The sequence below is a fragment of the Callorhinchus milii genome, unplaced genomic scaffold (assembly GCF_018977255.1).
Source record: "Callorhinchus milii isolate IMCB2004 unplaced genomic scaffold, IMCB_Cmil_1.0 Scaffold18, whole genome shotgun sequence".
NCBI classification, from domain to species: Eukaryota; Metazoa; Chordata; class Chondrichthyes; order Chimaeriformes; family Callorhinchidae; genus Callorhinchus; species Callorhinchus milii.
This window is the reverse complement of record NW_024704759.1, coordinates 12,516,519-12,543,825: the sequence shown is the minus strand read 5'-3', so window position 1 is coordinate 12,543,825 and position 27,307 is coordinate 12,516,519. Positions and strand designations below refer to the sequence as shown.

General features: G+C 38.2%; 1 protein-coding gene across 1 annotated transcript; it reads right to left on the bottom strand.

The window, feature by feature from the left end:
* Nucleotides 1-4,440: 4,440 nt before the first annotated feature.
* Nucleotides 4,441-27,037, bottom strand: LOC103172756 (sterile alpha motif domain-containing protein 10). Its single transcript, XM_007885474.1, has 5 exons — nt 27,025-27,037; nt 20,937-21,115; nt 8,093-8,261; nt 5,743-5,883; nt 4,441-4,463 (listed from the first exon to the last, which is right to left on the bottom strand). The coding sequence occupies exons 1-5, from the start codon at nt 27,035-27,037 to the stop codon at nt 4,441-4,443; spliced, it is 525 nt and encodes a 174-aa protein (XP_007883665.1).
* Between the last annotated feature and the right edge of the window lie 270 nt (nt 27,038-27,307).

Sequence of the window (27,307 nt, the reverse complement as noted above, 5' to 3'; positions counted from 1 at the left end):
AGACGTCGTAAAGATGTAATAAGGCGCTATATCAGTTGCAAGGATTATTTTTCAAGCCTTCTAGCAAACTTTCATCCTCAGCAAACAAAATATCAGCGGAACTCAAGCCATGCTCCTACGTACATTCGTACCTCCTCGATCATCTTGACAATCTGCCCGCAGAGCTTTCCCTTCACCATCATAGCTTCTCAGTTCACAAAACCAGCTCTACTTAATGGCAAGTGAAATTGTCAAAGCAATGCAAATCTGAGGGTAACACTGTATGTAACATTGATCACATTTATGTATAAATGGGTATTTCAGTTTATTAAAAGCATACTTCAAATAAAATATTTCAAAATGTGGTGCATTTCATTAACTCGGATTTATTGAGCAATAAAGTTCACAGAAGCTGATTTTTCTGACTCTTATGAAGTAAACATAGGACACAACTTCATTTATACGAGCATCAAAGTTAACACTTTCATGTGTGGTGTCGTGGCCGTAAAAGCTCCATTAATTCCGTGGTATAACGAGGAATAATGTGTGACAAAATGAATATTTAAATGTGCTTTGCTTCATTGCTACTATTTTTTTTACTGTGCTGAATTATTTGGAAGAATGGCCAGAAAGACACATGGGGATTAATGAGGACATACACCCAGTAAGACTTTTGAGAATATAGGAACCCATCACGACCTCACATAAATTCTGCCACAATTTAGTTTATGTTTGGGTAGCAGTAAGCGATGGTTCAGTTTGAAATTGTGGCACAAAAAAACATAGCCATCCATCAGTAGCTCTCTCTGCATTAAATAAAGCAAAGTTTGCTTAGAGGGAACAAATTAAATACCATCATGTATATTGAATTACTGTATTTCAACATAACATGATGCTTATATTAACTACACAAATGAAATTCTGACCATGTTTATTTTAGACGTGCAATGTAAATTCAGAACTAAAAGGGTTAACGTAAACTCAAAAGCTATTACAAATCTACAGGCTAGGTTAAAGCACAAATCTATTTCATCAGACTGATACATTGATATTTTATGCACATTCTATATCGCAGCAACAAACATACAATACACACAATAGGTACTGTATATCATTTCACAACATATTTCTGATGAGAAATAAGACTGGAAAGAACATTTAAAAGGCATTCTGTATTTAGTTTACAATAATGATTGTAAAATCAATGACAACACTGTACTGATAATGCAGAGTAAATGCATTCTTCTAGAATCGTAGTCTAACAATGCAATACTAGCAAACCGGATTGATGAGGTGAATTACTCTACCCATTTTGCAAATGTTGCTTTTTTAGACCCCCAATGCTTATACATTAGTCAATGGAAAATGATCTAATACACAGTGTGGGAATTTTTAGCTGCTGCATGTTCAAAAGGATTTAGAATACCTTTTGTTAATCAAAGTTTATACACAACTTAATAATTCGACTAAGGCTCATCAAAAAAGTGCAAAATTGGTTAAAAAGAATTAAAAAGTCTGTAGATTTATTGTGCTTACACATATTGATTGACCTACTATATACTGTATACTCAATTCTTTCCTTTCTATCAATGAAAATAAGAAATAATGCAAAACTCCATCACTCTCAGTGGCAGATCAATGAGGCATTTCCTTGTTGACTTTTGTTTAAAACCATGCATTCCCTTAGAGGGCAAGTACAAAAACAGAACCAGACATTATGTAACTCTCTATAAATTGTCACTTTGCAGAAAACTATCATTAAGCTATTTAAATACTATGTTCCTCTAAATTAAATGATTTAGCCAGATTTACATTCCATTGATAATATTATTGTAATGTTAAGCATCATTGCTCTTTGAGAGCGTTACATAATCAAATTCAGATCATGTGCTACAGCTGAAAAGAAATATAGCACTTGTAAGATTAAAGCACTTGAATATTGGTTCCAGTAGAACAGTGATTTGGGACAGGAAAGCAGATTTACATTATCTGCTTTAAAACTCTCTTTCCAGGAACGAGATAGAACATTATTGTTCTGCTTCATAGAGTCAGCAAAGGTTTTGCCCTGAAATTTTCTGGTGTCAATCTGCATTTGATAGCATTGATTTGATTCCAAAACTACTTTTGTGGCGGTGGAACGCATACAAAAATCGATGCTGAATGTTTCTAAAAGGGTCAGAAATATTTAGAGAGCCGCACGTCCAATTGTTTCATGATTTGCCATTGCAATCTGTAATCGAATATGGAGCAAGAAACGTATTGATCATGAAAACTTCTAATAAGTGACCTGACTCCATAAATTACAAAGCAGCATGCATTGTTGATGACCTGACTAGTTTTGCTTAACAGTCTCTGCCATTTAATAGGTATGAATTTCTTGTGGGCCGAAAAAGGGTTCATGGTTGACGCCAATACAGTGCAAAGTATTTCTATCATCGACATTTTTTTTGTTGCGGCCAACGTGTCAGCATTAAACGTTTCAGATCATGTACAACACAGCTAGCCTCAAAATAAAGTTCCCTTCTCTCTCTACTCCCAGAAAAGCAACCATACTGAAATATATTTTATTTTCATTTTTCACACCAGGCGTCCTTATAAAAATCGATGCTGATTGGTGACAATGTACAGATTGTCGTTTGCTCACATTGGCAAATGTCCAGCTGATGTAAAGCTTTTTTTGGTGACATTCTCTTAACCAACAATGTTGTGTGATGCAGTTAGAGTCAGCTGTTGCTATGAAATACTCACTATTAAGCAATCTTCTGCTGCATGCAGTAGCTTTGTTTCAATACCATTAAATATTTACCAGGACTCCAGGTTAGTAATTTCCCACATTGACTTTCCTTGTGCAGTATCAAGCTGTAGGATTGATTAAGCTACTACACAAGAAATATATATATGTATGTATATATATATACACACACACACACATCTTACCAATTACCCATTGTGATAGTCCGTCAATAAAAATCGAGACCTTCAATCTAATGGTAACATTTCAATCACAAGAGCAAATCTGCTCAGTACGACTATTGCACTACTCAGAACTGGGTGTGGGGGATTTATATTTAAGGGCAGGAATTTATACTTCAAATACGAAAGATTGTTTCCATCCTGGGTGATTTGTTTTCTGCCGCAAAATGTATTGAGCAATTACTCGAATATTCGTCAAGCTGTAGAATTATGTGAATGCACAAGGACCAAACTTCTTACAATCATACAAATATATAGGGCAGAAGGAGGCCATTTGGCCATCAAGTCTGCACCAGTTCTTCTCGTACAGTTAAAATCTTAAAACTGTTTATAGTAAAATATTCCAAAGTCCGAATTCACTTTCAGGGAAACGCAATGAAATAACACCCATGAAATAATGAAATAACCCTGGCACAATGAAATTCCCGTTGGCTCTCAGTTAAAATCGAAGTGTAAATTTTCCATTATTTAGCCCAGTGGAATATGCTTCACAGATCAATGGGAAGTAGTATGTCTAGTCATAAAGTGCTTATTTTTCTCTGAATCATTTAATTACACTTGATAAAGCCTCGATTCACATGAAGCCACAGCGGGAGGAAAAAAAAAATGTCTCGGTATCACAAACGCTTTGATAAATATGCAGGTCAGGTTCACAACCAGAAAAAAAAAGCAGTGAATAATGCAGTTTGTTCTTTGGATTGGAGACTTCACGTTTCACATCAATGTCAAGAATGCATTGATTTCACGTTGAGCTGATCATTTCACTGTAGTCTGGTTTGAACCTGGCCATTTCTGGTTTCATCAAATTGTCAGCAACGCTCAGGGAGTTAATTCCTTCGCCTAGTGAAATGCTGCAGCAAAAAAGATTTCTTTATAGAAGAGTAGCCCTCTCTAAGTCTTTTCACCAGGGATTCCTTTCCCCCGCTTAAGAAATTGTACCACTAAAAGTTAAAGACGAGGTGGAAAAATCGAAGTAAATCATGTAACATTGTAAATTAATAGGAATCATGAAAGGGACCTAAAGGATTTAACCATACATGTCACAACCACTTTTGCTTCCATGTACTACAATGTCCGTAATTAATTCCCTACATCGTTCAGTGGTACAACAGCCTAATAACAGCAGGACAACCGCTGACTTGTAACAGTAGGTGCCAGTTAAAATAGAGCAAAACACTAAATTTTAGCACCAGTCATTGCTACCATAATAAGTACCTACCTCCCTTGCTTTTTGTGTTTAATCTACTAAACTCTGAAAGTCAAATTTTAGGTGTTTCTTCTTTTGTCCGAAAGCCGATCCTGTTTAAGCAAATTAAAATAACGTTTTGTGAATTGTAAATCAGCTTAGAGTCGAGTTTCCCTGCTGCAGTGAGGTCCTATTTAATTCACTGCACGATTCTCCACAGTCCCGTATCTATGTCCCACAGATTCATCCCAATGGAACTGAAGGTCCAGTGTGTCACTGGAAGCTGCCAAAGCAGGCGTCAGCTAGGAGCCGGTTTCATATGAAGCTGAAAGAAAGAAAAGAAAAAAAGACTGAATAAACCTGTAAAAACTGACAATGATAGGGCACAAATTACCACTTCATTCGCTTTTGTACTTGTTCGATTATTGCATGATTTGGCTGAAGGGCGAGTGAGCGCATGGAACACTGCAGTGCGTCCGTCCACAAAGGTAAACTAATCATCCGCCTGCTGAATATTTAAATTTTTCTTTCTTCCAGTTTTCTCCTTACTCTACTGAAGATACCATTTCAAGCTGGGCTGTGTGCTCCCAGGGGCCTGCAGCATTCCAATATATTAACCAATGGTCTTTTTTCATCTGCAAGGCTATGCCCAAGCTATTCAACCTTTGGTGCATCGACAGTATTTTACTAAAGGGAAGGATAACTGCAACAACTTGCAGTTATATCATCTCCTACACATAGGATAATGTCTCAGGTTTGCTTCCCAGTGGTAAGGCGGCAAGAAAGGGGTTTGGAACTGGCTATAGATACAGTCGGAGAGGTAGGTTTTAAGGTATACAAGAGAGGGGAAGAGGTAGAGGAATAGAAGCAGAGAGTTCCAGAAATTGGAGGCACAATGACTAACAGAGGTTCTCACAGCATTCCAGTAAATATATATATAGATAGATATTTAAATATAATTGGAATAGACACACAGACAGATTCAGCCTTGGAAAATGCATGTGAAAGTCTTAAGCAGGAGTTTCAGCAAACTGGTCCTTCATCAAACTGATTCCTCAGACATTCTAAGTAAAACTGGTTTCTGTAACCTTTCAGGAAAATGAACAACCAGACTTGCTAGCTCAATGGTCTTCTGAGAGCTTTCATTCTTAGCTATGATTTATGTATCAAGTCAGTGCAACTGTCAGCCTTATAAAATGAAGCGATTGAACTCTTAGGCCTGTTGGTCAGCTCGGTGTAGTACATCCTCTTGTGAAACAACTTCAAGCCACACTGGGGTCAAATTTGCTGACCATGTGATATTTGTTACAGTCCACTGAATCAGCCAGAGGTGGACCCTGGTATTTATGCACCAGGGTTGCAAGTTGCTTTCCTGGAGAAATTAACTCAAGGCAGGCAGTCTGTCCACGACCCTCAACATACAATTGAGTGTGAATATGGGAATATAAAGACGATCATGATGTACCATAATAATAATCCTTGCATTTGATAGAGCACCCAATCACTTCGTCGAGACGTCTCAAAGCGCTTCACAGATATACTCTAAAGTCTATTGACTGTATATTTTGTGAGTGAAATGTGACAGCCAATTGGCACAGCTTTACCTTGTCTAAGTAGTTGTAGGTTCTTCACTTCTTCTCGTACTTGCAGCTGAAGAACTTGTTGAAGCACCTCCTGCCTTTGACCTTCCTGGATTATGCCCATCCGCTCCAGCTTTTCACCATTGAGCCTCAGCAGTGCTCGCCCTGAGGACAGACTGAAAGCTTACAAGTGGCATTTGCAAACCTACAGAATTGTGCACACAACAGGAACCGCCCTTTCTTAACAATAACCATTTCTTGCCATATAAGAGAAATTAAGGAAGAGAGATCTTATTACTGCAGAGTAGAAATGTTTATGTGCTCACTGAAATTAGTTTGGCTAGTTTTATAATCTATTAAGCATGGCAGGAACTGTGGGAATTGTGTAAAAACCAATCAGCTCTCTATTGCACACAAGAAATTACTATATTTACAAACCCAAATGAAGTAATTGCTCAATAAGTGGATAAAACCATTAAGACATCGTGGATAATAGCTCTGACATGATGAGCGAGTGTTCTGTTGTGTTTCATTAGTTACTTATTCACTGAAACATACTGTCCTTGCCTTGGAGCATTTTAATCTAGCAAAGGCGAGCTGGAATCAATTCAATTCAATTTCCTCCAAAATGACTGAACATGTCCTTGCAATGACTTACTTACACTGACAACTCTCGACTCTTGTTGATGCAAATTTCTCATTATTTGGGAGATTACATTTTTTAATCCAGCAACCAGATTCAACCAGAGCCAAGTGTTCAATTTGCATCCTCCATATATAACTTACTTAAGAATCGCTTGCTCTAGGACCATGCTTATGCAGCATTCCTGATCTAAGCCTGGGAATACACCAAATGGATCACTCCATGCTTTTAGAAAACCAATTGCCTCCCTGGAGTTAACAACCGAACACAATCGATTACTGAAAGGGGTACAGAGAGAGTGAGCTATAAAGTGCATTACTGAACTTTTATTGCTGTGTCTGCTATAATACATTCTATAGGATTTGTGACACTCAAAAGGGTATTAGTCACATATATGGCTGTAAAGTGAACAGATTAAGTCTTTTTTTCTGATGAGCATGTCATCGTTTGGGAGAAAAGCACAAAGTACATAAAAAATTCTAAAATCCTCCTGTGAACGTTGCCCTTTGTACCTTTTTTGATAAAAAGCCTTTGAAATGCTTTCACTGTGTGGAAACTGTTACCACAGCGTCTTGATTCATTGCCACCTGGTAAACCACTCTTTATTACTTTGTAAAAGTCTCAGAATGATTTTCTTCGGCACCATTTAATAGATTTTTTTTACAACTACTTCCTTGACAGCTGCTAGAACATTGGCGAGCATGATATCACATATATAATTAATGAAAAGCCTCAAATACAGTTACTTGTCTTGTGTGCAGTGTAAAATCACATTGCAGCTCTATCTCAAGTGTACACTGATACAAAAGATCATTTACACTTGCCAGTAGGAACATGAAAGGGTTTTCGGATGACCACAACAAAGAAAAGATAATTCAAGCTTTTTAGGCTTCTCAGACGCATTTGTGTGTATGTACTGTGGGGCTGACACTGAGCTAAAAGGATCAGGAATCATCTATCTTTGATTGACATACTTCTAAAACACATATATGTATACCATCGCTATGCTTAAGAGTATCTGAGAGTTTCACATCTGTATGCTACCTACACAAGGAAATTTCCCTTGGACTGGAATGAGTGCACTCCCCTGCTTAACTAATTCCAGAAAGCATCAGTCACAGGTTGGCAAATGTTACACAAAAGCAACACAAAAGAATATAAATAATTCAAACCTAACAACCGACTGATCTAAATTGCACTATATTTAAATCGGATGATCTCCACTCTGTCGATGGTCTCTCCATAAAACCTCACGTTCTGTCTGAGTCAATATTTTTACACAACAATATTAGCAGGAATTGGTTTCCCTACATACACAGCCACACACCCAACAGCCGTATAAATGAGCATCCTTTGAGAAGACTCATTAAAAATTAAAGACAAGCATTGATCTCTCACTGTGAGTTGAGAATGTTAGGTAGTTAATGAAAAATTTAGTTTTAAATCTTGAAACAGGGAGGAAAGAAAATCAGGAAGAGATCTACGGGTTTAACTGCTCAACGTCCAATACAGAGGCAATTATATGACCTTTTTAACATACAAGATTTTGAAATCTTGAACTAACAGATAGGCTTAAAGCAGTGGTCAAATTGTAGAATACCTCACAATAAGATGCCGAGTATATAAATTAGCAAAAAGTCTTAATTTTTTGTAGATGGGGCTCTGGTGATAACCAATTTGATTGTCATCCATAGTGATCCCTGATTAAGCACCACTACTAAGGCCTGTTACCTGTTATAGCATGGTGTGAGAAAGCCTCCACAAAGGTCAGGTAATTGTGTGGACAATGTTTCTTCAGCCATTTGCAAACATCTTGCTGGGTCCACAAAACCACAGGCTTGGACGATCTCGTGAAGGTTGGGCTTGTGTGAAAACTGCTGTACCCATCACTCGATCCAGTCTGTAAAACAAAACAGTTTTGATTGCTCTGAATAAATGGACTGAAAATGTTAACTACTACATCTTCCATTGTTCCTTTCCTTAGTACGTGGATCTCTGCAACAATTTGACCGTCTCACCAGGGAATGCTATGGATTCTTCTCTTGAGGCAAGTGAGAGGACGAGGGCTAACATTGGTAGCAATGCACTGCAACGTGGTATGCTCAAATGAGGGGATTTGCCTTCCTATTTCTGGATTATGTGCAGTAAATGTGCTGTGAAATTGAACATGTTTATTCTGTCCATGAACATGATGACCCTGGCCTACATGTGGCTCGCCACTAAACTCCCCATCTCACCACCAAACTCAAACTCAAACTCAACGCAAACTTGAGCAGCACTAATCCCACTTTATTCTCGGGTGTGCTTCTGATCACTGGGTTTCAACGTCGATATTAATACTTCAAATCTCATCTGTTCACCTACACATAACAAATCCTTTGGGTGAAGCGCTTTGAGATGTTTCAAGTCAAAAGGTGTTATTTCAAATGCTCGGATTATTCTTATCTTTCTTTTTCACACATCACCCACTAGCTTAGTCTTTGTAATGTACTAGAGACATTCTTTCTTTCTCCTATCTCACTTTTCCCATATATCTCACTTATCCTGATGCCTGCAGATGACACGCTCTGAAACTAACTGCCAGGTACAGTGCTTAAAACCCTCATTCTTCATAAACTGCTAATGATTATCTGCCTCTTTTGTACGTGGTTAGAGAGTAGTTTTAAATGCTTGACTTCTGCTTCCTTGGTCTGGTCCTAACTTGCCCTCCTCAGTCCTATAAACAGGGACGTTTCCAGCACAAATGTTCCATTTTTCTTACAATGTGTTTGTTTGGTCAGTCGGGTTTCTGACACATACGGAAACCCATCACCATTGCTTAAGAGTATCCAAACCAATCTGAGAGTTCCCTGCATCCCACCTACACATGGAAATCCACAGAGAGATTGTTGGAATGGAATGCGCACTCTCTCTCTCCCTGGAGGGATGCTTCCTGCTTACCCAATTCCAGAAAGTATTAGGTGCAGGTTGGCACGAGCCAAGGCTTGGGGAACCCAGAGTGTGCGTTGGGGTAACTGCTGGAGTCTAACCAGCTAAATCTGCATAGCTTCCCATTGATATTGCTGTCTGGCAAGCATTTACAATGGGTTACACCTGAAACATCAAATTTTTTTCTTTTTCAGATGTTCAACATAGGCCTGTTGTGCCTCTACAGCATTTGCTATTCTTATTGCAGATTTCCAGCATTGATTCCAGCATTGACAGTTTTTCTTCTTTAATCTCAGTACAATTATCATATTGCTGACAGCAGCCTCAGGAATAAGAACTGGTAATCTTTACAGTTGAACTTGAACGGTAGCTAGGGCATCCTTCTATTAAAATACCAATCATTTTACCCAGCTCTAAGGTGGATTCTGTGCAGAAATTTACATGACTGGCAACCAATGACACGTGAAAAATTGAGATTGTTTCTTCTGCATCTCCAAAACAATCAGAATATTTTAAATTCTTTCATATCGGTATGGAAATAAATCTTCAATGAATAGTAATGTACAACAGTAATTGTTTCAGGCAGGACCGAACTTAAGTTGATATTGATGTCTTCAAACCTTTCGCTGGTCAAAGTTAAATTTGGTCCATCTAACTTCCCGATCCAGCTTCCCAAAAGATTCCTTCAATAAATCCATCTTGAAACCCGGAATCCTTTTATTTGTTGAGGTCATTTCCGAAATCTTTTATTGCTTCTGTTCCATCATCTCAGCAAGTTGAGTGTACGTGTCTAAATATTGCGTTAAGGTGGAATTCTGAGAGAAACAGGCTCAACAGCTGTTGTTGGTGGTTTCAGTCCCAAGCACTGTAATAATCCTTGCATTTGCAATGGCACTTTATCACAACGTTGAGATGTCTCAAAGCGTCTCACAAGATTTAGTGGTTTTGATTATGTATTTTGTAGACGAATGCGTGCACAGCAACATCCCACAAACACTTGGAGTGAGTGACCAATTTTATTTCGGGGATTTATTGACGGAAAAATATCAGGAGAAATTCCGTTCTCTTTTTGAATAGTGCCCTGGGATATTTAACGTCCATCTGAACAGGCAGATGGGACCTCGGTTTAACATCTCATCCGAAGGACGGCACCTCCAAGAATGCAACACACCCCCAGCCCTGCCTTTAATTAATCCTTGCATTTGATATAGCGCTTTTCACGTCGGGAGGACGTCCCAAAGCGCTTCACAGAACACACTGTAAAGTGAATTGACTGTATGTTTGTGGGCGAACGCGGCAGCCAATTGCGCACAGCAATGTCCCACAAACAGTCGTAGATTGAAAATGACCAATTTATTATTGTTTTTGGTTTTGGAGGGATTATTATTAGGTGTATGGAGTAAGGAAACTTGCCCAAGGTTTCGCCCTCTGCCTGGAATTGAACTCAGGTCTCTCGCTTGCAAAGCGAGTGCTCTAACCACTGCCTTGGAGCGTCAGCTTAAGACTATGTGAGTTCAAGTCCTGAATGCTTCAGGAACATTGAGCTCTGAATTATTGAAGGGATACAGAGTTGAACTTAATATATTGCACAAAAGAAGCTTGCATAAATCCAAAACAAAGTAGCTTGTTTTAGTTGATATACAATATGTTCACTACGTTTCACAATAAATCCTGTGAAACACGTTGAGACCTCCTCCCTACATAAAAGGTGGCATATCAAAAGCAAAGATTATTATACGATCGACTGCGTGTGTTTTAATTCCTCTACCAGCATGTCGTAAGTCACCAGGAACTCCTAATACGCTGAGTTCTGAAGACAAGCATAAAAATGGGGACATTCCTGTCTTCTTAGAATTAAGGAACCAAACAGTATGTATTAATAATAATAATAATAATCCTTGCATTTGATATAGCGCTTTTCACGTCGGGAGGACGTCCCAAAGCGCTTCACAGAACACACTGTAAAGTGAATTGACTGTATATTTGTGGGCGAACGCGGCAGCCAATTGCGCACAGCAATGTCCCACAAACAGTCGTAGATTGAAAATGACCAATTTAATTATTGCTTTTGGTTTTGGAGGGATTATTATTAGGCTCTGTGTGGAGTAAGGAAACTTGCCCAAGGTTTCGCCCTCTGCCTGGGATTGAACTCAGGTCTCTCACTTGCAAAGCGAGTGCTCTAACCACTGAGCTACAGGACTCCACAATATTGGTTAGGATTACCATCCCTGGAGCATTACATTAACTTATTCACTGTTACATGAATAAAATAAATTTTTCGCCCAATTCTCTTGTTATTTCTGAGTGTCTGGTGAGACGATGTAACTGGCAAATTTGTCTTTGCGTATTGACCTCTAACGTTTTGTGTATCTGTTATTCTACTGTTTCCTCTTCAATTTCCAATATAGATAAATGGTCTATGATCTGCTTCCACCTTCATTCAGCTAATTCCCCAACTCCTCTCCAATGACTGGATTTATCAGAAACTGATAAGTAAATCTTGCTCCTCTTTTGGCTGAACGGACACCTCTTATTTATCGTACTTCTCGTATAATTTAAATATAAGAACAAATCATACACTGCCAGATAAATTCACCAATAAACATTTAGCAAATGTTTGTATTGGTAAATTCTGACTTCCTGAATCACTTAGGTTAGACTGTTTAGCAATGCACGAGAGCTTGCTTCCCTGATCTTAAAATTAATTCTTGTTCATTGCAGATTTCTTAGCTTCTTACTTATTGACCCAAAGCATGAATCTACTCATCTGCATGTGCCTCATTCTCTGATTCTGATCCCCCGGATTGTTCTTGTAGAGTCTGAGCCAATCCAATTATCTTCTTTCCTCTTTTATATCTGTTGCTGGGTGTCTAGATTTTTTTTTGTCTGCCTTCCTTCTGAAATTCCAGTTCAATCTCCACTTATCTAGGTTCCTTGGAGTGATCAAAATATTGTAGCAAAATCATTGATGAAAAATCGTCAGATGTGTGGAATATTCATCATACATGTACCTCTTATTTTACATAACTTAGCCCACACCCCATTAATAATGTAATAGTTCAGTCACACAGTTCGCAAATCTGATGATATTTAAGGATGACACTGGATTTGCTATAAATTTCCAGCACTTATTTCCAATCTTTTATTCTTTGCCTTTATTTCTAATATGAAGAGGCACAGTGGTTAAAGGTAATCTATTTCAAAGGTAAATAATAGCCATTTAGTTAAGGTATTAAAAAGCGAGTGATACCTGTGTAATTGTACCACGGTAGGAGGAAAATAGGAGTTGAATGTTTTTATGACAGGAGGGGAAGAGAATATTTGTAGGAGAAAAAATAGCAGTGGAAGAAAAATCATGTTCCAATGAACAGGATGTCAGAGAGAAAGTGTTTTATATGGTCGTTTGAAAGGGAGACTATAAACGATGTGTACCTTGGCACAGTGAATGGTATGTCAAATGATCTCATAGTGAATGGTCCAATGCCATCTTTCTTGCTTGTGAGCTAAGCAACTCTCTCCACAGTTTAGATTTAGTGATAGACTGAGATGAGCTACAAACCATGTTGAGCTTACCATCTATTTCCTTGTCAGTGTTGCCACAGCCTCAGAAAGCGCAATACTAAACTTGTCATTCAGGCCCTAAAGTTGAAGTAGTTTTATTCGGCAGAGTTTAGTCTACTGGGATTAAAATTCAATTTACTTTACAACCTGTAGCAGCTGTACGATCGGTGAGTGGAATGTTCCTTTTCTCCCCCTCTACGTTTGATGGACTCAAGTGTAAAATTCATTTACAGCGCTCCAAGACATTATCCAATGTGAATGGCACTATATCATAGAATCCTACAGCACATAAGGAAGCCATTCGGCCCATCGTGCCTGTGCCAACTCTTTGAAAGAGCTATCCAATTAGTCCCACTCCCCCCACTCTTTCACCATAGCCTTGCAATTTTTTTTCAAGTATATAGCCAAATCCCTTTTGAAAGTTATGATTGAATCTGCTGCCACCATCCTTTCAGTGGATTCCAGATCATATCGTTCACACAGTTGCAAGTTGTTGAGAAGGCAACACCTGTTGTTAGTCCCTTGCATCTAGTTCAGATGCACGCACTAATCCTGATGTTCACTTGCACCAAAGTTCTGAATTCAGCAACTCTGCAAAGCAATGAAAATTAATCAAAACCCACTGCAGACCTTGATCTGCATAAGGTACGCAGAAGGTAATTTGGAGTCGCTGTGCTATGAAACGATACATAGATTCCCTTCGAAATTCCGTAAACCCTCCCAGCTGTTCCTGCATAGAGATCGTGTTTGCATAGTACTTTTTTTTCCACAATGAGATTTCTTCAGTTGGTTCTCACACCACAGCTTGAGTAAAAAAAACTTTACCTCAAAAGAACCCATCGATGGGAGGGTATGATGGCTAGGGAATAAGACAGGCATTTTCGCCCACAAATTATACAGTCAATCCATGTTACAGTATATTCTGTGAAGTAGTTTGAGACATTTCGAAGGCATGATAAAGCACTACATCAAATGCAAGGATTATTATTATTATTTATAAAACCCAACCAACTGGATCCTAACTCCCCGTAGTCTTAAATGTTTTTTTTATAAGCCTGCATGAACATGAATAGTGGATGGAAACTCTGCCAAAACCAGCAGTTTTCTATGGATTTATCAACCAACTGTGCTGCTTAAATCCTACTGAGTGACAAATACCCTGTCCAACACATGCGCTTCATGGGAATAGATCAATACATTTCTCACATTCACTGGATTCAAACATATCCACAGATATCCCACTGGGTCTTCTAGAGATATCTTTATTATGTCCAGTCAGCGTAGAGTAAAGCATTAAAATGAGGACTTTTTCCGGGGATAATAATCCCTTAAAAAAAAAGTCACTGAATCCGCGACTGTTTGTGGGACCCTGCTGTGCACAATTAGCTATTCCATTTCACCCACAAAATAGACAACAACAACTTGCACTTATATAGCGCCCTCCAGCAGGGTAGCGTCTCAGAGTGCCTGACAGTGGCGGAGCCTGACTCCGAGCCATTGAATGCAATTGAATGCAGTCAATTCACTTCACAGTGTGAAGTGGTTTGATATGTCTCGAAGACAAGGTCAGACGTTATTATCAAATACAAGTATTATTTTATTTATCATTATATTAAGCACTGATCGCTAATTCTGATTTATACAGAAACATCGAAAGATTTATTACTCTAAGTGAACAGAGAAGATTAACCTCTCCCGCAACAAAAAATCTGTAACACATCCCTGCCATTTTAGATGCTACAAGTGTGATTATATGCCATGTGTAGGCATACCTGTAATGAGTTGTGTGATTTACTTCTATCGTGATCTTGATTGGGCTATTCTGCTTTGAGGATAACCCATCGTAAACTATAGCCAACCATCCCACGCATATAAACATAGATCTTTGTTTGTTATGCCTAAATTATATGAATTCTTTATATAATAATAATAAATGCAACACACTTAGCTTTTCCTTGCCTCACTTGTAAGTTTCTGCCTTTAGGGCATCCTTTGAGCATATACTAGCATATAGCAATATGTATGTAGGTAAGCAAGATGACACAGAGAGAGAGAGATGATATTATCAGTATCTATGAAATGCAAGGATTATTAATATTAGTATTAATATCTTCGTTCTGCATTTAAAACGTTAAATTAACTTGGTGGGATATGAATTAAACATGCGTTGATAAAAACAGAGTTTACACTTCAGTTTCTAAGTTATTTTGATCGTAGCCCGTTCATGTATTTCAGTGTATGATGAAATTGCTTTTGACAGGAGTGCACTAAATAGGATTTTATTTTAGCGTCATTATATAGTCTTTTCAATGCAGACTCTTGACAACAATCTCCTTGTGGAAAACCAGTGGCTGCAGGCTACAGAAGCTTTTTAGATTTTGTTAGGAAAGTGCATTACCAGTTACACATTGCTATCTACTCGCTAATACAACAACTATAAGCCAATGTAATTGGTAGCCAAATACCATTCATTTTGCAATGAAAAGACAGCTGTACACACAAAGAAAACCAGATAATGAGACATTCTTGCATTTTTGTTAGTATCAGTCACCTGGAAGCTTTATTATGCATGTCTCAGAGAAAAAAAATTGTCTCTTTCATCATCAATTACTGCATTAGACTCTAGTACTTGTCAGAGACCACAGAATTCCACAGTATGGCTGGAAACATCTGCTACCAGTAAACACTGCAGGATGCCCTTCCCTTTTGCTCCATATATTTTATATCCTTTTCTCACGAGGTGTGGAAGCTTAATATTGAAATGTTTTTTACCCCAGAGGCAGAATTTGCCCCTTTTTAGTGAAAGAAAAAATGTGCCTTTCACTTGTGAGTCAAAGACCAATGGAAACGTCCCAGCAGAACGAAGTTCGTTCACGAACATGATCCCATCCGTAATAAAATGAAGCACTTCTGGCATTGAAAGAGATGCATTTCACCACTTAGAACAAGCACTGTCCCCAAAATATATGGGTTATTTCAGTGTGCGTCAAGCAAAACTAGGAAAAGCAAACAGGAGCTTTTCATTGCTGCATCCTCACTTATGGGAGATAAAAGAAGAGAGGGTCCAGAACACATTGAAATGGTAGAATTTACAGAGACAGAGAGATGGCAAGAAGGACCCTGGAGAAATAGGAACGACAAGGGAGGTGAGAGAGACAGGAGAGGAATCAATTAAACTGGAGATACTAGAATGCCAGAGTGTTATCTCAACAACAACAATATTTCATTTATAGAGCGCCTTTCACGTCGGGAGGACGTCCCAAGGCACTGTACAGTTGGGTCGGGACCCGAGCAGGGGGGAAATGGTCAGGGTGAGAGGAGGGAAGGAAGGGAGCGAGGAGGGGGTAGAGAGTCAAGAGGGGAGCTGAAGGCACGGTTGAAGAGAAAGATCTTGAGACCGGCCTTGAAGGAAGAAAAGGAGGAAGCAAGGCGAAGGCTTGAAGGGGATGGAGTTCCAGAGCCTAGAGGCTCTGCCTCTGGGGAAAAAAACATTTCAATATTCAATCGCAAGCTACATCTCCCATTCTCGTACAGCAGTTCTGATCGAGACCAAGTATTCCAGATCAAACAAAAATCCACACTAAAGTAGATGCCTATAAGACTGGTTTCAGATCAAACACAGTAAACACTGTACGGGTTTGCCAAAAAAAATATTGCAGGCAAGTGGTAGGATTGTGACAATTTAATATTTATGTTTAAGGTTATAATTGACAGAATTATGGCAGCCAAATGTTTCTCCCCACCTCTAAAATTTGTCTTTCCTCCTTTCCTATGATTCTCTGTGTGAGTTAGCAAACTCCAGGCTATGAAGGCAGGAAGGCAGGCAATTTGCTCCCAGCCTTTTGCCAATGCTGCTCTGGGGCAGCTACTGGGAGACCCATTAGAGTGACTCAAATGCCAAGCTTTTCCTCATCACTGACTTCAGAATAAATGGATTTTCAAAGCTGCTGCTGCTGACTGACCATTAATATGGACCATTGTGGAGTCCTGTAGCTCAGTGGTTAGAGCACTCGCTTTGCAAGTGAGAGACCTGGGTTCAATTCCATGCAGAGGGCGAAACCTTGGGCAAGTTTCCTTACTCCACACAGAGCCTAATAATAATCCCTCCAAAACAAAAAACAATAATAAATTGGTCATATTCAATCTACGACTGTTTGTGGGACATTGCTGTGCGCAAATGGCTGCCGCGTTCGCCCACAAATATACAGTCAATTCACTTTACAGTGTGTTCTGTGAAGCGCTTTGGGACGTCCTCCCGACGTGAAAAGTGCTATATCAAATGCAAGGATTATTATTAATATTAAGGTGCTGTTCTTTGGATGAGATGTTAAACCCAAGGTCCTGTCTAGCTGTTCCTGTGGACATTAAAGATCCCACTGAACTATACATGAAGAAAGGGGAGCTTCTCCTGATGTCCCGGCCAACAGTAAATTGGTAATTTACTTCATGGCTGCGGGACAATCCTGCGCACAAATTGGCTGCCAGGTTCTACAAACTGCACAATTCTGCCTCTACGATTCATAGTAAGTCCTGTGAATCGCTTTGAGATGTCCTCTCGACGTGAAAGGTGCTCCATCAATACAAGGATCATTGTGATTCATTCCAGCAATGAGCACATAAATAACTTGGTAGAGCAGTCAAATTGCAATAACTTTAAGTAAGGCTGGAACTTCTTAAAAGATTTTCACTGTCCTGTCAGCTCTTCCAGTTATTTTTCTCACTTGTTTGCCCCAATCTAGTTCAGAGGTTATTATGTCGAAGAGAACTATATCCGAAGAAAGCTTTGTAGCATGGAGGTGGATGGGCAACACCACAATCAATCTTTTTTGACCAATATTGACTGACTATTTCCAACTTTCCAGATAACACATCATTTGTCTGCCCGCTGTGTTATTCTGTTGCCAATCATTAAGTTGTCCTTTCTGTCTTAGGTAAAGATTGAAACCATTTTGTGCAGGATAACATCATCACTAAAGAGCACATTGGTTTTGAGAGAGTAGACAAAGCACATTTCCCTGAAGGCATCAACTTTCAATGAGTTTTGAATCAGTGATAACCTATGTTTGAACACAAATGTATATCTGTAGTATTGCTTACTGTCTGGACTCTTCAATCTTTTTGGTAATCAATTCCATTCTTCTCAATTGAATTTTAGGATGTATGTGGGCTTCATTTTGTAACTGAAATATGTATAAGTACACAATTATAAATAATGATACATATGCTTTGAATCATTCACCCATTGCATCATATTATTTGTGAAGTTCCAAGACTTTGCAAATGAGATAATAATTAAAGCAATGGACCACACAATCCTCATGGTGAGCAATTATTAGCTTTGTGTGGGACTTCTGTTTCACAGTTAGAAGGATAATTAATGTTTCACTGCGATGTATCACTGATTGTCAGCCTCAGAAAGCTGAGTGAAGGATTGAGAAAAGTAAAGCAATCTGGTGGAGTTCATAATTTCTAATTAAGCAAAGCTTAATAGCTTCAGATATTGCTTAAGGGCCAGTAGCCACAGTGCGGATAATTTAGGGAACAAAAATGCCTGGTTTTATCTCATTTAAAGTTGCATGTTAAGTGGTTGAAGTCCTTTATATAGAAACATTGAGAACCCAAGTGAAGGGCCAAGACACACAGTGTAGGGGACTACCAAGGTTAAAAAGAACATTGAGTAAAATCCAGAAGAAGTAGTTTAATAGTTAATAATCAGATTTAAAATTTTGCAGATGTCACCAGTCCACACGTCATATGTTCTCAACCCAAAATAAGCCATTTTAGATATTTTTGAGAATTTAGTAGATTAATAGATGTTTAGTAGAGTTTTCCAAGTGCCAATACCCAGGTTTCCTAAAATACATGGCATCTGCACCACAGTAACAGCATGAATATTGCTGTTCAAGACATGAAAAGGAATGAAGTCTTTGACATCATTTTTTTAAAGAAGTTCAATGTCCTCAAAAAATCCTGAATGAATTAATTAAAATGCCATTTTGGACATCTGGCATTCAATAAAAAGAACAGTTCAGGCCAGACAAAGACACTTTTTAAAAATGTGTCCAGTTCCTATAAATGAAAAGCCCAATTGTCTCCAGTTGTTGAGGAAAACAAAGTCCATGAAGTCCACGATTATAATGTGAAAAAGTCTACACTAAAGGACAAAAGTTCATTGTATATTCATCATCAGAACAACATCAGAAAACATGGAATGAGAAACTCATTGAGCTTGTTCTTTTCTATTATACGGTCATGATTTCCCCCAATTCATTCAATCTTCCGATAGAGATAAATAGCCACTGGTAAATCTTTCAAGGAGGTAAAACAACAAAATTCTCCCTGTGCTAATAAATTGAAAATTCTAATATTGCAATCCTTACGGAGGATGCCTTGAATTGCTTGACAGGATTTAATGTAAAGTGTAATGATTATATTTCGTTGGCAAATTTCAATTAATGTTGCTAAAGCTAACCTCAATTTGGCACTTTGATGTATTAATAAGCCTTGAATTTGATACAGCACCCATAACATCTCAAACTGTTTAAGCAGTAGTTAGTGTCAAGTGTAGTGACTGTCTATTTGTAGGCAAATATGGCAGAATTGTTTTTGTACACAGCAAGGTCCCACAAACAGCCAAGCAGTGAATGACCAATTTATCCAGAGGGACCTAGGCGAAGACATTCAGAGAAATTTCCTTCTAGTTTTGAATACTGGCATGGGATCCTTAATGTGCATCCAAATAGGTAAAGCTACAGAGAGAGTTCTGCACAGAATGGAAATTTAGCCCATTAGCTCAACCACCTAAATTTAATTAGATTCAGTGTGTCTGTCCTTCTGGAAAAGAAATAAGCAACTTAGATCAAATAAACAGAAGAAAATTCCAATCATCGGTCAGCAAAGTCTTGCTGAAACAAAAGGATGGAGGACATTATCGAGGAGGACAGAGAATTTAAAGTTATTCTCTCAGTTTTACGTGGAATGATGAGAAGAAAAGCTTTGTCAAGGACCTCACTGGAGGAAAGAAAAAGGACAGAGATCTTTAAGAGATGTGAATTTCCCTGGTACAAAATTCTATTCCTATTGCCTAGGGGTTTCCTTACATGACTGACAGTGGAGCTGCTCTAAATCTATAGAATTAGTAGTGGAGAAAGAGCGACAGAGAGAGAGAGAGAAAATGAGTCTATAATACAAACATGGGGATTTCACAAATATCACAAAGCAAACCTGAACAGAAAGCACACATCATCTAAACCTCAAGATTTTGTTACAACATTTACAGAGTGAATCACCATTGGCGTTCCTTTTTTAAAAAAAAATCAGCAACAAAAAATAGGATCATCTTGAACATCCATTTTACACCAAGCAATGCAATTTTTTTTAATATAAAGGTTGAGTGTTGATAGCATCACTGGGTGAACCAGTTTGTAGGAGTTAATAGCCCTATGGTTTGAAGTGACACAATTGGTGGGGTTGATACAACTGTTTCATGCCCTCAGGCTCCGTATTTTCTCAAGGCCAAGAACCTAGAATCAGTTCTACTCCCACAAGAAGCTTCAAATGCCAAAAGAATGTTCTTGTGTTTTTTTTTAAAAAAAGAAAAGCTGTTATATTATACATTCTCTCTTTCACTGCGCGAGCTCTCTCGTGCATCACAAGTGATAGCCTGGCTGAAATGGATGATTCCTTCTCACATGCATCTTTCAAAGAAAGTTTTTTTTTTGAAGGGAAGGCGAAACAACAACAAGACACACAGTCTACCTCATGTTTCACACCCTCCAATCAAGTCTCTAGTTTTGATACATTTGTAAAACTGCAGTTAGCAGCAACTCCAATAGAAGCGATTGGATTACATCTGCCAGCAAGCAAGACACAGACACAAACAGACACAAAAAGAAGACATGACCAGCCCTTAAGGCTTGAAAAGAAATACTTTCTCACCTATGAACTGGTTTAATCAAACAAAATTCTTGGATCAAGTTGCCATTTGAGCAGATTTGTTCGGTTAGCTCATGTATAGAACATTTTACAGAGTCTTAGGAAAATCTACTCAGTATGAGAATGAGCAATGTAGGTATTTTGATTTTACCTGGAAGCCCTCTGTTCCCGGTTGTTGCAAAAGCTTGACACTCCTGCCTCCAGCCATCCGTTGACCTTTGCCACCATTCCAGCCAAGATTATCAGCATCTCCCTGCAACCTGCAGCTGAGCTCCTCTGCAGATAGAGCATGGTCCAGGACATTACGGCAGAAGCTGAAATGGGAAGCTGCTGAAAATTGAGAAGAGGAAAAAAAAAATGGACAGATGAAAGAGAGCAGAGGAGCTTTCTCACTTATCGGTGTTCACTCAAGTGAACAAACCATTCTAGCGCAATGAATAATTAAGGGATTAAGCCTTTCCACGTTAAACTGCGGACATTTCTGACTGACCCAACCAGCTCAATGATCTGGTAAAATGATGGCAAATCTTATAAACTTTGGATTTTTTTTTAAAAAAATTAATAAATATATTGATGTTACTAATAAAACCTAATGGAATTTTACAATGTCACCATCTTTGTTTTCAATGACTTCCAAGAGAAATACAGCTTGGAATTTAGAATACATTATCTAAATATACATACATCAAAAATAAATCCTGCGCTGTACATAAGGTGCATGATCTATGATAATATTAGTGATAAGAGCACAAGTATTCCTGAGTAATTTAGAGAGAGGATTACTTATTCAAGCAAAGTAATAGATATGCCACTGTCATGATACCACAGTGCGTTTCATTGATTTTTCACAACTAATTTAATATTGAATTGGATGAAAAGGAGCTGTATAACCTACACATCTATCCGAGTGTCCTCGTAGCTTTAACGTTAGATGAGTGGAAGGTTTTTTTTTAAACATGGAAGATAAAGTCCCACTAAATAATATACTATCAACAAGGTAGATAAACCACAGGGGTGTGGGGTGATGTGGGAAGGGAATACCGAACCTGTAAAAGCATATCTCATGTCAAGGGCATTGTGAATATCTGTTCATAATTGCATGGACCATAGATCCGTTAGCCACTCTGGCATTATGTCAGTCATTTGGTGAGATCTATAGAGGATTGTGGAATCGATACATCTTTACTACTGTGTCACTGTAGATCTTATGGATGTCACACCAAATTTATTTGTAAGAATATTGAGACGATGATTTGAAAGTGCTCACTAAGCCTCACTCAAACAGATATTGTATTTTATCCGTAAATACTAGTTACGTAATGAAGGATTTAAAACAGATAAAAGGCAAAGCAATCAGAAAACTTTGGTTTTGCTTTTGAAGAAAGAAAACAAAACCGAGGCATTTTTTTNAAAAAATCCTCTTATTTACTTTAGTAGAATAGTCTCTGAGCTTTTTTCCCCACCTCATCAAGATAGATTGCTGTGGTATCCCGGGGCACCCAATCTATCAGCCAGACTATGAAACTGCAAAACTCAACCACAACCACACAGTTTACTCAATTTTGGGTCCAAGCAAATCCAGGCCCTCTAAACGAGAGCATAGCATTGTAATCCCGAAGCTAATAGCCTGTCTAACTAGATAACATTGCAACTTCTAAGAGAAAATGAGAAACTAAAAGCACTGCAATACAGTTCTGTACTGAAGTAATTATTTTGGAGTCGACCACGATAGAGGTGGGTTCGTATCGTGCATGCCTTTCGACACAGCGAGACATTCTGTTAAGATTCAGGAATGCTGCTCCGTAGGCAGTCGATGATTTCCATAGTCATCCTCTTGTTCTTTTTGCCCTCCAATCGCTCCTGAAACACTTCCTAGTTGTTCCATTGGAATCGATCCATCGCTGGCATCAATAAATAGGCAGACCTTCAACAAAGTTAATGACATGTTGGCTGGAATGGGCCATTCACACTGGTTGTTCTAGGAACCTAATGCCAGCAATAAGTCTCGTCAGTTTCACAGCAGTTGTCGCAGAACGACACAAATCCACCTTAGCAGTCACATAGCCACTGAGACAAAAGAATATTCAAGTGGAGCTGTCATAGTTCAGAGTTGTGTAGTAAGCATGCAATGAAAAGACTACGGAACAGTTTCAGAATAACTTCAGCTGTAAATGTTTGAAATGTCAATTCGATTTTTTTGCTTCTCATTCTGGCCAATATAACTATGAGTCAATCCCCTTTACATCATATTTTGTGAGCACTTTGAGACACCTCAGAGAGGTGTTAAGGTGCTGTATGAAATGCAAGGATTATTATTATAATTTGCAGAGCAAATATGGACTGTACTCACTTCACATTGCCCTTAAAGTTAAAATATGCATTATAAATGAAAGTTAACAAAAGCAAAACTACCTTCCCATTGTATGTCTTGTAGATTGCAGTCATTTGAGTATAAGTAACCAAAATACAACAAGTAACTAATTTTTTCCGAGCTAAGAAAAAAAAACTGAAAATTTATAACTTTGAGCCTTTGCGAATTTAACTTTTGCGGAAAAATGAAGTTAAACTGTAAAAATTAAAGTACTTGTTATGTATTCAGAACCAATTTTTGTTAAGTTTAAAAAAAATGCATGGGGATTTGGTAAAGTGCTATTTTGTGATAAAAACTAGGAATATTGACTGATCTTCTCTTACCCGAAGCAAGATTAGCTGCTAAACTCCTCCAACTGAGATCAGCTAACGCAGTTGGGGTGAGAGAAATCAAGACTGGGACTTCTCTCATTTGGCTCAGCTACGCATTGCATAATGTGGTAAGCTGCTAGGGAGAGCCTGATCCCTCCTTTTTCATCCTGCAATTGTTATGCTCACTGAAGCAGAACAAATTCTGCTCTCTCTGATCTGGTTCTATTACTTCCGGTCAATTTATATAAACCCTCTTTTCTTTCCTTTGTCGAGATGCACTTTTATTTATCAGTGGAATCTTTTAGGGGGAGGAAGTGGGGGGGTGGGGGTGGAACGGGGAGAAAACATACATCATAATTTGTGTTTCAGAGAGCATGTGGTTGTGGGGATAAATGTGCGTGGATGCTCAGTAACCCAAATGTTATAACAGTCATCTTGAAGATAGAATGTGATATGAATGTCAAAAGTAACAGCAAAGGGAAGAGGCTTTCAGTTCTCTGCATCACTGTTTAGTAGCTTTCATAGAAGAGATCATGAAATCCATCCACTAATTGTACATAAGGATTAAACTAAATGTACATTACAATCACTAACATACCTTTGCTATCATTGTTCGCAGAAAATAGGTACAGATTGTAAAGTGCAAGAATATTATTGATACCTTTATTGTCAGGAGTATGATGGTTGAATGGCTCTGGCAAATCATTCACTTCATGTTCCTATTTACAGAATAGCTTTACACATTTATGTACATAAGAGGGTTTTACCATTCGGATCTCTGGAAGGAAAGTACTGTGCATTTGTAATAAAACAAAACATTATCTTCATTCAAAGTGGATCACGAGAACAATTTTAATCATTTTAAATGCCATTTAAGATGAGAGAATGAATGCAAACTAACTTTAAAGCATTTACTTCGCAACAACATCAATGACCACTTTGAAAGCATTAAGGTTAAGAAACCATCAAAACCTCAACACAGATGTTGTATTGAAATTCCTACAAACTAAATAAAATGAGACCAGCTCAACTAACATACCCTGCTCTCTGTTTCATGGACGAACAATTTATATTTCATAGTTGAGTGAAAATTGCAATAATTACAAAACCCAATTTTCACCTAAATGCAATACTTCTTTTATTGTGAATTTCTCAATTATTTTAAGAATTTTGAAACAAAATAAATGAAATGCATAGTTTGTCAAAAGTTAACTGTTCATTATGACGCTATGATAGTGGTACTGTATCAGATCTTTTCCTAGTATCATTCTTAAAATGCAATAACTAAAACTAGTTGGAAATTGTTTTAAAATACAGTGTGCTTTTGAGGGGTGGCTGGTGTTAATTACAAAGTTTCAAGTCAATACCTCAATTCATTATGTACTGCATCTCATTAACTACAGTCTATTACTGCATGTGGAATTTGTATTGATTTACCATCACTTCAAAAGCACATTGAATCTTTATCTAACTGTCTTAGGGTAGATTGAAAAGATAAATGATTTGATTTATTGCAGATTGATTTTTCTCCATGGTTTAATCTGTTTATTTACCTAGAGATGTTAAGGCGATTTGCACCAGTGAACTATGTTTTTTCTCCATTATTCTTAAAGAATAAAGTCAATGAAGTGTAATGAAATAATGTATGAAAGAGCAGCAGCACATTCTTGTTTTTCACTTGACCTCTGTATTTATACAAAAAACCTGCATGTGTTACTTTGTCACACTACAACTTGCATCTAAATAGCACCATTTTGTTTGTAAAGTGTTCAACAAATAGAGACACCAAACAAATTTGGGAGAATGTAGAGGTGATCAAAGCCACATTGGAAAAGATATATCTTTAGGATATTTAAAAAGAGGGGAAGTTGTTGTTGGAAGCGAGTTCTCTTACAGTAGAAAAAGCATATTGAACAACGAGGAATAAACGAGATTCAGAAGAATGGGCCGGTAAAGATTGAACACATAAGATGGAGCAAGGCTACAGGAGGGGGTTGAAAACAAGGATGAGGAGCAATAGCAACCTCGCCTACAATTGAAAGAAAATAAGATTTTTTTAAAAAAAATCTATTCAAGCAGTTACATTTTCAGCGTGGTTTTTGTTAACAAAAATGCATAAACCAACAAATAGTATGGATAGAAATCTTACATCCTTGTGTCGCAAATGACAAAGGCTCATTCTATCAAGTTTGATCAGCGTTTCACTCGCAAATGATATAATCAAATCACTTTACAGCATATTCTGTGAAGCGCTTTGGGACGTCCTCCTGACGTGAAAAGCGCTATATCAAATGCAAGGATTATTATTATTAATCTACAAAGCGCTTTGAGATGTCTCGAAGCTGTGATAAGGCACTATATCAAATGCAAGGATTATTATAGTTAAATGGCTTTAGACACTTTGATACACAAAATTATAGCAATTAATATCTGCCTGGTATATTCTATGGATATTCTTCAATTAGAAAGACAAAATTGGAAGATTGGACTACTGCATGTTAATGGTTTTGTTTTAATAATTGGATTTATCTAACTCAACGCAGCTTGCAGTCAGCAATACTGAATCATATTAAATACCATCTAATTTCTGCACTGTTCAATATATACTGAAGAGTTTGATTTACCTCTTTTTTACAAGAGAAGCCAGTTTTCTCCTTGTTTGTGTGTGTGTGTGTGGAGGGGGAGAGGAGATGGTTAACAAGAATAATTAATCTACACATCGACTTAATTCAAGTTACTTCAACACAATTATGAAGTCAAAATGCAGATCACTCTTTGCACGTCGTTTTTAAATTGAATTGACCAGGAGATTCACCCTGACATCCTCCACTGGCCTCACCACCGCTGGTAGATTTATATGTCTTTACATAGTCCTGGGTGAGATGAGATTACATTGCAGTTTTCCTATCTCTTGTCTGGTTGTTAGATGAAACTATTGCATTAAGACGCAGCATATTAGTCGAAACATAATGTTACCCTGGAGCTCACAGTGAATCTGCTCTGAGACACCAATAGGGGAAAAAAGAGACCCAAGAGAGAAAAAAAAAGCTTTGCAACTAGAAAACCTATCAAAAAAAATACAACCACAGAAAATACAGGCAACACACACACACACACACACACCTTCCAGAGGGTTGAACAGTCACGTTTACTACAGTATCTATCACTGAGCTTTGCCTGGTGAGGTGTAAACTACACCACAGGACCTGATGAATCAAAACTGATAAAAGCTGCAAACAGCCCCACACTCAAACCTTCCCAAATTGTACACCGCAACAACAACAACGACGACGACGACAGCAATTGAAATAAATAAATCCACACTACGAACGAGAGACAGACAGACAGACAGCAACAACAACAACAGCAGCAAAAAAAAAACCCCACAGGCTGAGCATCAGTTTTGTTAATTAGAACCGGTATGAGAAAAAAACCATCAACGTCTTTATTTTAACATCGAGCAGCTTCTGAAAGCTTAGCCACTCTCCTGCATACACATATATGGATAATGCATAAGAGAGATATCTCGCAGACATATATACAGCGTTCGACCTTACCGTCCACAGCCATTGCTAGGAATTGCTGTCTGAGCTTATGGTGTAGTTGCCATTCTGGTGGGGAGCTTCACACAGTGTGTGCAGGATCCCTCACTGCCTCTGGAACAGCAGTGGCAGGATGTTCTCAGCTGATCTACACTCTCACACCTCTCTCTTTCTCTCTCTCTCTCTCACACACACACATATATATATATAATATATATACACACACACCCCCCCCCCACCAGGCTACCGGAAATGCACCCAACAGCCTCTTTTTTTTAAAAGAGCCCCCAATTCAAGG

Excerpts from the sequence above, each read along its gene's own strand:
- LOC103172756 (XM_007885474.1), bottom strand. Across the intron at positions 8,262-20,936 it reads CGGGAACAGAGGGCTTCCAG|ACTGGATCGAGTGATGGGTA; the intron begins GTAAAATCAAAA and ends TTTGTTTTACAG. Across the intron at positions 5,884-8,092 it reads CTCACACCATGCTATAACAG|GGCGAGCACTGCTGAGGCTC; the intron begins GTAACAGGCCTT and ends GTCTGTCCTCAG.